General features: G+C 45.8%; 1 protein-coding gene across 1 annotated transcript in view; it reads left to right on the top strand.

Moving 5' to 3' along the window:
* The first annotated feature begins 1,518 nt into the window (after positions 1-1,518).
* Positions 1,519-10,243, top strand: part of CAPG (capping actin protein, gelsolin like) — a 54,062-nt gene continuing 45,337 nt past the window's right edge. The window contains exons 1-2 of the mRNA XM_063434272.1: positions 1,519-1,569; positions 1,673-1,702. Coding sequence (XP_063290342.1) covers positions 1,680-1,702 — 23 coding nt within the window. The 5' untranslated portion in view covers positions 1,519-1,569; positions 1,673-1,679. The remainder of the gene's footprint in view (positions 1,570-1,672; positions 1,703-10,243) is intronic.

The following is a 10,243-nucleotide window of genomic DNA, read 5'->3' as shown; positions in this document are numbered from 1 at the left end:
GAGGTGTATGTGGGAAGTTTAACCTGAGCAATTGCTGCCTTCAAATAGATGACGAAGGGCAAGCAATAGCTGAGCTTACTAGCCATATGGTTAAACTAGCGCATGTGCCTACTCAGGTATGGAAAGGGTATAATCCAAGTAGTTGGTTTGGTAGCTGGTATGAGTGGTTTGGAGGGCTTAAGGCAGTGGTAGGTGGAGTCCTACTGATTTTAATGTTGTGTCTATTCCTGCCGTGTCTTATACCCTTAGTAGTTAGGTCTGTGCAAAGCCTGATAGGAAATATAGCAAAGAGGAAGGCTGCTGCACAGATAATGGCGATTTATAAGTATAAGGCTCTAGATCAGGGAGAACCAATGCAGGAAGATGAGTGTTAAAAGATTCACATCATAAGATAAGTCTGGTCTGGTTCATGGTAACTTGCGGTGTATGCAAACCAAAGTTAAGTGATGCCTCAAGTAATTGTAAAATATCAAGAGGCATCAAAGGGGGGAATGTGGTGGAATCTCGGTAAAAATAAATTTAGTAGGCCGAGATTACCACGTGGCATGTGTACGTGCATATGCTGACGTATCGATCAGTTGGTTGCACGAGGCAAGATACGATCAGTAGTGTACGGAGCATGTGCAAGAATACAGGATGTAGTATTCCCCCTCCTCCATTGTGCTGGACAAGCCATGCGGTCAAACAGGAAGTTAATTCTTATTTGTGTTGATTGGTTAAGAGAATGTGCGGGTGGAGCTTAATATGGGAGGAGTTATGTGCCTATATAAGGAGCCTGCACTATTGTCCGGGGCTCAGAACTTGCTGTATTTTGGTGACGCTAGTCCCTCTGAGTCCCGATCGGTGATCCAATAAAGAATCTCTTCCTTCCTGAAGAAACCTGTGTCCATCTCTCTGTGCTTGGCTTCCGTCAGTTTCTCCGGTATCAACACCATCCATTTGCAATATACAGGGTTTTTACAGGATGTTGTTTAATACTTCAACTAGTTTCAATAAGAGAAATACAGATAAAATATTTTATCCACAGTTCCCCATCTCTTTCTATTTGATTTCAAATAACTCCAGCTTGCAGCAGCATATCCATGAAGATAATTTATTCAGTGTCAAATCACCATACATAGAGGGACATTTCCATCTTGCGACCGTTCAGGTATCTTCACTACATTTTTGCATTTGTTGTCTTTTGTGTAAGGTGTATTTATTATTCCACCTTTGAACAGTGGTTGGGGTTTTATAAATAAATAATGATCGACGCCTCATCAATTTTCATCTTTTTGTCTGCCTTTTCTCTTGCTCAACACTTGCCTTCTGTCTTTCTCACATCCTAACATGAGGGAGGGGTGGAAGGATTTTGTTACATACTGACGGTTGTAGGTAAGAGGGTTTTTTTTCCCTTCCTGTGTCGCTGCTACTGGCTGCGTCTCTGCCTAGTCTACCGCACATGATAAGTCATACAGTATTTCCTCTCTTTTTAAACCCACAAACTGCAGAAAATAAATCCCTTCAGGCTTGCAAGGGATCTGCATTCCGAAAACTCTAAAGGCACCAGACAGAGCAGAACACAAGGAGGTAAGAAAGGCAGAATAAAATGAAGGAAACAGTCGTCAATAACTGCTTTTAATTTATTTTTTTCTAATTCATATTGTGATCTATACCTTTTTACTTATTGCAGATTCAAAATGTATGGAACTCCCAGTGCAAAGTAAGTCTTGTATAAACAACCAACTCTTAACATAACTGTGGCATTGTTTGAATACTTGGAGAAGTTTTGTAACATCAGACTAAGAGACTAATTGATAACAAATGTGCAGGGCAGTTTCTCTGCAGAATCGTAAAAAACGCAGAGCACACAGAAAAAATGTCATTCACTGGCAAAATGCTCAAAGGAAAGTCAAAAATAGCTTGGCAGCATGCTCTACCTACTTCCTTGAAAGAAAACTATTGTGCTTTAAAAGGCTTAATCCAGGCTAGAGATGAGTGCAGCTCCACCAGAGGTAGATATGAAACTATGTACTGAAAGCATCTTCAACTCAGGTTTAATGAGTTGGGAGATGAACAATGTAAAATCAAAGGGACACTTGGTTTGAGTGTAAAGAAAGATAATTAATTCAAAATATCCTCGACACAAATAATAAAAACCCTCAAATTTGGAAATGTGTAAGGGTGCTGGCTTTACAGTTTCTACAGAGAGCCAGAAAACCAGACTTACACTCAGCTAGTCACAAAGTTCGCATAAAGGGACCCTATAGTCACCTGAACAACTTTAGCTTAATGAAGCAGTTTTGGTGTATAGAACATGCCCCTGCAGCCTCACTGCTCAATCCTCTGCCATTTATGAGTTAAATCCCTTTGTTTATGAACCCTAGTCACACCTCCCTGCATGTGACTTGCACAGCCTTCCATAAACACTTCCTGTAAAGAGAGCCCTATTTAGGCTTTCATTATTGCAAGTTCTGTTTTAAATTAAGATTTTCTTATCCCCTGCTATGTTAATAGCTTGCTAGACCCCGCAAGAGCCTCCTGTATGTGATTAAAGTTCAATTTAGAGATTGAGATACAATTATTTAAGGTAAATTACATCTGTTTGAAAGTGAAACCGTTTTTTTTTTCATGCAGGCTCTGTCAATCATAGCCAGGGGAGGTGTGGCTAGGGCTGTATAAACAGAAACAAAGTGATTTAACTCCTAAATGACAGTGAATTGAGCAGTGAAATTGCAGGGGAATATTCAGTACACTAAAACTGCTTTATTTAGCTAAAGTAATTTAGGTAACTATAGTGTTCCTTTAAACAACCACTAACGGCACCTTGACCAGCTTATCTCAATGAAGTCATCTGGGTGCAGTGGTCCTGTCAATTTAACAATCTAGTGCAAAACATTGCTGTTTTGTTGAAACACCAATGTTTAAAATTGAAGGGTTAAAGTCACTCCTATGGGCCATCTTCCTGAGAGCCAATATAGGAGGCACTTCTGCCTCCAGAACAGAGTCAAACTTAGCTTTTCAATCAATTGCTAATCACAGCATTTGATTGGAGGAGAGTGGCATTCTGCTGCGCATGCGTATCTTGACCCCACTGCTCCTCTGAGAAGCATTTGATTGGACAAGAACATGGAAAGGTCTGCAGGCAGTTGCAGAGGAGATGTCTCTGTGCTGTAAAAAAGTAAAAAATCTCTTTCGGGGAGGAGGACACAGTGGTCATACTAATCGACAGGAAGATACTATTTGGTTTTCATGACTATATGGTTCCCTTTAGCCTTCTATAACATAGTCTATAGCATAAGTAGTGCTTTACTGGCACAGTAAGAGTATTGTGGGAATTGTAGATGCTCATCGAGCAGGGCCCTCAACCCCCTCTGTTCCTGTGGTCCAGTGGTCTGATCTCAATTATGTGTCTGTTAGTCCACCCATTGTACAGCGCTACGGAATTTGTTGGCACTATATAAATAATAAAATAAGTCAACTTTTCACTGTAAAAAAAAAAGCCAACACCTGATCTATAAATTCAAGAAACCAAAGTTATGGCATTATGTGCGCCAGTATTTACATTTTTTTTTTATAGAACAAAAAGGGAAATGCTGCAGGTCATGGTTAAATGGGCAATTTGTTTAAAAACAGAAAATTGCAAAAAAAATGTTTTATCCGATATGGCAAGATTATTGACCTGTGCTAGCTTTAGTTGCATCATGACTGTTTTAGCCTGTAGTTTGGTTTTCAGTTCAGTACAATTTGTTTAGTAAGTAAATCCCTTCAAATTTAGGGCTTTAAATAATTTTTGCGGAGAAAACATTCTGTTGAACACGTAATATTATTTTGCAGACACACCACAACATTTCATAGCAAGCATGCCCATAAATGTAATATGTTTGTGCCACAGGTGGGGCATGCTACACGTGCTATTTAGAACTTACAAAGCAGTATGAATAACAACATACAAAAGTACCAGGTGCCAAACAACCCACTTACAATTTCACAGAATCACTGAAATAGTTTAGTGAAGGGAGTTTTATTCCATTCAAATAAAAGGCAAAATGGTGCTTTTCTGGGCACTTAACACATCGGACCAAGTGCATCCGTTATTTGATAAGAGTGATTTTCATGTACTATGGGTGCCATAGTGATTACCTTAGTGATTAAACATGTTTGTTTTAAATATGTTTATTGTTATCACAATATAAATGCAGGTTTCAAGTATAAAACGGTTAAAGCGGGTAGTCGCCTACGCAGAGGCGTGCGTGTTAAAGTTTCAGTTAACATGGGGCAAACATAATGCGGATTTGTCTGAGTATCTTGTAATTGCCTGCGCAGAGGCATATGAGTCTATGTAGGCATGTATCCACATATATTAAGTTTACATAAGCTATGCAGAGTTAAACATCAAAACAAGAAGCTGTAATGAGCTAGTATAACAAATGGAGCGAGTTAAAGACTATTAACTGATGAGTATATCTTCGTTATGCATATTAGGTCGTTGCACATTTGTGTGTACCAGCATATTTCCGGTTGCATGCAAACAATTGGTCGTGCGGTCTGGTATTTAGTGTAGTTGGCCTGCTGAGATGGTTAGCGTCTTAGTGTGTGTTCTATGTGGGTCTGTGTGTGTGCCTCAATCCTATGGGCCGCATTCGTCAGAGAGTTCGGTTCCGATTCTGGTGTCTGTGTGTGTGTGTTTGTGTTTGTTTAAATTATTTTTGTTTTAAATATGATTATTGTTGTCATGGCGTATTTACATGTAGCAATTTTGTATATGATACAGCTGAGGTTGCCCACGCTGGGGCGCATGCATTCGGTATATACATCAATGCGCAGTTCGTCACCTACGTAGAGGCCGATTGTTTTTTTGCTGGTGTGATACGGTTGACACGGGTATGTTTAGCTGTCTGCGCTCGGCCTCCACGTAGCTGGTGTTGTGCCTTTGCCTCTGTTACGTCAGTGAACGCTTGTTTGAGCGGAGTGACCTAGAGCCCTCCCCTCTGAGGGGCACATACCAGTCCCTCAACATCGTCCTGTGTTGTTCTAGTGTATATATTGGGATGTTACCCATATCTCTGAGTTTCTGTTGTCTTGTGTACCTTGGCGCGTTATGGTTGTGTTCCGCGATTCGTGTGCCGTGTACGTCCTCGTACTATGTGTGGATGTTGCGTTTGCCTGGCTGCGTAACGCTATATGCGACTAAGAGTATCTCAGTGTTTTCCGTTTGGTTTATGTGATGGTCGGTGCTTATTGGTGTTCGGTGTGTGTTGACTGTCTCTGCGTGTTAGGTGCGGTTTGTCTTGGTTGGGCGTATGTGTGTGTGTACTTCGTTGCGAATTGTTTGGCTTATGTTTCTTGTGTGCGTAGGACTCCCCTAGGCTGACCCCGGTGGGGTCTCTCTCTGCGTCTCGGTCGTTTTTGTATCTAAGCCGGGACGGGTTTCTTGTGTCATTGTGTTGGGTTGTACCTTGTGTGTAGTGTCTCCAGTCCGTCGTGTTCAGTGGGGGAGTGTCCCCCCCATGTCCGATCGTCGCGTTTCGCTGCCGTGTCTGTCCTGTGTGATGTGGTAGTGGATCTGGTCCCCGTTGGATGGTGGGGTTGGTGTATGGGTATGAGGTCATTTGTGGCTCCTTCCCCTGCTGCCGCTCCACTCCGCCGCACCCCTTCGCCCCCCCTCCGGTCTCCCTTGATGCTCTCTCCTTCCTCTCGTCTCCCCCGGTTACTGCTGGACTAGGCATATTTGAAAGTCGTTCGATGTGGTTATCCTCAACCAGTGGAACCAGCGTGAGACGTAACGGTCTCTGAGTTTCGGAGTGTTTGCCTTTATATCTTCGTATTTCCTGGTGGTTTCTACCTCTTCCACCCATCTCGATATCGGGGGTACGTTTCCCTGCTTCCAATATATGGGGATTATAGCTTTAGCTGCGTTCAGCAGCCTCGGTACTACGGACCTGCTGTATGTTTGCACGGCCATGTTGATATGATGGAGGAGGAAGGCTGCCGGGGATCTTGGGAGCATCTCGTCTGCTACCTCGCGTATGACGTCCCTCACTGTGTCCCAAAATGGCTTTAGCCGTGTGCAGGACCACCAGATATGTAAAAATGTGCCTGTTTCCTCCCCGCATCTCCAGCAAGTGTCTGGTATGTCTGGATTCCTAGTGTGAAGTGTTGTCGGCGTCAGATACCATCTGGTGAGTATCTTGTAGGAGTTTTCTTGTAGGCGTGCGGAGCTTGGCGTTTTTTGTACTAGGGTGAGGCATTTGTCCCAGTCTGCTTCTGACATGGGTTCGTCTAGGTCTTCTTCCCAGTTTCTTATACAGGGGGGCGCCAATATGTACCTGCTGGTTATCAGTATTGTATATATTTGTGAGATAGCCCGGGGTGTTTCTTTGTCTTGCGTGCAGATTCTTTCGAATTGTGTCGTCTCCCTCATCAGGGACGGTTTTTGTGGGATCGATCTGGCGTACTGGGAGAGTTGTGCTCTGGCCAGCGTATGGGAGAATGTGTGTAGTCTGTCTGGGAAGAGTTCTGTTAATGGCCGAATGTTGAACGGGTGCATAAGGACGTCCATCATGCGGGGGACAGTCCTGTGACCTGTCGGACCCGGCCTGGGACCAAGGTCTCCCGCTGGGAAGTCCGGGTTGCCCCTCAGTGGTAGCAGCGGACCCGGGTCTGTCGTTAGGTATTGTTTTAGTCCCTGCCTGTGCCAGATCTTCATGCTTGCCGCCACAAAGGGGTTGGCGATGCGTTTGCTTCTGTACGCCGCCGCGGGTATCCAGGGTAATGTCCGGAGGTCGCAGTTGATGGTGTCAGATTCCAGTTGGGTCCATGGTTTGGTGCCGCTGGCTATCGTCCAACTGGCTACTCGTGATAGGTATGTGGCGTGATAGTATTTTTCGAAGTCAGGAAGTGCCAGGCCTCCTCGGAGTTTAGGTAAGATCAACTGGTTGTGTGCTATGCGTGGGGATCTGCCTTTCCAGATAAACGTGCGGACCTCGGCCTTCAGTGCCTTAAAGAATGTTTGAGGGGCTAGGATCGGTACTGCCTGGAACACAAACAGCAGTTTGGGTAGTAGTGTCATCTTAACCGCATTTATGATATTTAGGGCCCGAATCGTGTTGTCCCTCACCTCCCTGCCCAGGATGAATCCCGTTTGGTCAGGGTGGATCATGGCTGGCAGTAGTGGCGCCAGCCGCGACGCCATGACAATGGCAAGGAGTTTGATGTCGGTGTTTAGTACCGATATCGGGCGATAGCTTGGGCACACTGTCGGGTCTTTTCCTTCCTTCGGCAGCAGGGTGATGTTCGCCGAGGTGAACTGCGCCGTTGGTATGGCCCCCTCTTGAATGGAGTTCAGGGCTCGTAGTAGTTTCGGAACGACCTCCTGCGCGAAGACTTTGTATTATTGGAGAGGGAGTCCGTCTGGCCCCGGTGCTCTGCCCGTTTTCGCCTTCTTCATCGCATACGCCAATTCTTCCGGTGTGATGGGGGCTTCCAATGCTTCTCAATCGGCCTCTTGTAGTTCCCGCATGTGTGCCGAATTTAGGTATCTGTGTATGGCATTAATTTTGTTCGGTTGTGGGTCTCCCTGTTCGTCCCGCCGGAGGTGGTATAGGCCCTGGTAGTAGGTGTGGAATTCCGCCGCTATCTGGTCTGGGAGGTGCTTAAGTCGTTGCTGCGTGTCTTTTATCTTGGGGATGTATAGTTGAGTTTTTCGTTGTTTCAGAAGGTTTGCCAGCAATCTCCCGCATTTATCACCATGTTCATGTATCATGTGTCTGTAGTGTTGGTATGAGCGTTGGATGGCTCGGTTGAGGTGTGTTGTAAGTTGGGTCCGTTTGGCTGTTAGGTCTCTGTATGTCTGTGCGTCGAGGGTTTGTTTGTGTCTGGCCTCCAGGACCGCTATGTCTTTGCTGAGTTCGATTGTCTCCCGCGCCGCCGCCTTCTTGCGGGTCGCGCATATGGCGATGATCCGGCCTCTGACGACCGTTTTATGAGCTTCCCAGCACGTCAGCGGTGTCACTTCCTCCGTTTCATTGATTTGGAAGTATTCTCTTATGGTGTTACTGATTTTGTCTGCTTCCACCCCATCTGAAAGGATCGATTCGTTAAGTCTCCATGACATTTGCCGGGGTCTGTATAGCGGCGATTTGAGCCGCATTTGTATTGGGCTGTGATCAGACCAGATCATTGGCAGGATCTCTGCGTCTCGAAGCAGGTTCAGGTTGTGATGTGTCGTCAGGAAGTAATCCAGTCTCGTGTATGTCGAGTGTGTCTGTGAATAGAAGGTGTAGTCCTTGGTTGTTGGGTGCAGTGCTCGCCAGCAGTCCGCTAATTGGTGGAGATGTAGAAGGCGAAGTGTGTTGGCGTGTTTGTCGTGTGGTGTTGTTTCGCGCGGTGACGTGGAGTCCTGGTCTGGGTGAAGTGCCAAGTTCAGATCTCCCCCGATGATCAGGGTGCCCTCCGTGAATTTCATCAAGGTGCTAAGGGCGTTCCGGAGGAAGTAGTGCTGTTTCGTGTTCGGAGCATATAGGTTGGCAAATGTGTAGGTCTGATCCACTATTGTGCCTTTAGTGAAGAGATATCTGCCTTGTTTGCACCTGAGGGTGGCTATCTCTTTTTTTTTTTTAAATTCTTTATTTTTGCACACGATAGGTAAGGCAAGATTCATACAACTTGAAGGCTTGCGCAGAAGCCAAAATATACACAAACAGTTTCGTAAATGCAACAACAGCATATAGTACAAGCCACCTTGATAATTCTATTCAACCTGCCCCCCATCGGGGTTTTTTTATTGTTTATACAGCATAAGTATCAAAATTCCTCACTTTTGCCCGAGGGTGTCATAACAGGAACGGTACCTATTGTGTGTCCTGCTTATAAGCCTCAGTGGAAGAAATCGGTCTGAGGAAAACACAGTCTTAACGACAGTTGTCCTCCAGACACGCTTATCCCTAGTTTCCGTGGCGCCTGATCCCCATCGGGGATTTGGAATTATGCTGTACTTTTTGGCTGTTGTCTTCCAATATCTATTCGAATAAAGGACCAGGAATATAAGGTAACGTGTCCGGTTAGCGTTAAACCACATTAGTGATACAAGAGGTCACCTAATAGCCATAGCCAAACCATCCCGAGCTTCCCCGTACAGATCGTCACAGTCAGCTGACTCTAGTCGGAGGAAGTGTATATGACTCGGGGAATTACCCTTTGTCCCACAAGGGGTCTGTCAGGAAAAAGGCATCCAGAGAATAGGGTATCTCCGCATTCCCCTATCGCACCGATCGTATCTGAGGAGATGTTGGGTATACAGGCAAAGTGAGGAACCAAGAAGAATAAGACCTTCAATAAAAAGAGAAAACCTACCCCCGAAACCCGATGCCGAGAAATCAGGGGTGGTTGTAGGAGAGAGAGAAGTAAAAGATCAGAAGAAGAGAAGAGAAAAAGAGGTGAGGCGCTGGAACTGGGACGCAGCGAGTGCGGGGCAATCAGCCCGGGGCATCGCGCGACCGGCAGTGGGAGAGCCCGAGAGCCCCCATGTCCCATCTTCCTGGTGAACATATTCCGTTTACGCAGATCCTGCTACGCTATTATCCCAGGGCTCCCAGAGTTTTATGAACTTCTCTGTCGTACCCTTCACCCGTGCCGTCAGGTCGTCCATCAGTCGCCAGTCTCGGATCCGTGATATCACGCCTGAGATCTCTGGACCTTCCGGGGAGAGCCATGCTGTCGCGATAGTACGTCTAGCCCCGAGGGTTAGTTTATGTACCAATGTCTGCTCCAGTTTGGTCCACCCGTCAAGGGGTCTATTCAGTAAGTATACCCATGGATCCAGTAGTAGGGGTTTGTTAAAGGTCTGAGTCAGTAAGTCCTCTACTGCCTTCCAGAAGCTACGTAGTTTTGAACAATCCCACCACATGTGGAGGTATGTACCTTGGTTACCACATCCCCTCCAGCAATCATCGGTATCCAGTTTGTGCATCTTATATAGTTTGACAGGGGTGGTATACCAACGGAACATAGGCTTCCATGATTGTTCTTGGAGAGTGATGCAGACGGAGGAGTTCTTATTAGCCTCCCATATGTCCTGCCATTCCACCCCCTCCAGAACCTCTCCCAGATCTGCCTCCCACTGGTCGGCGTAGGTCAGACGTCCCCATTCTTTGTTCTCCGAGCTAAGGTGGGCGTACAAGAGTGTGATCATACCCTTAGGGACGGATCCTTCTCGGCACAGCTTCTCATAGAATGTCATCCCTGTTTGCGCAGCTCCCTTTAT

The sequence above is a fragment of the Pelobates fuscus genome, chromosome 10 (genome assembly GCF_036172605.1).
Source record: "Pelobates fuscus isolate aPelFus1 chromosome 10, aPelFus1.pri, whole genome shotgun sequence".
Lineage (NCBI taxonomy): Eukaryota > Metazoa > Chordata > Amphibia > Anura > Pelobatidae > Pelobates > Pelobates fuscus.
The sequence above is the reverse complement of the archived record's forward strand: the minus strand, read 5'-3'. Positions and strand labels throughout refer to the sequence as shown.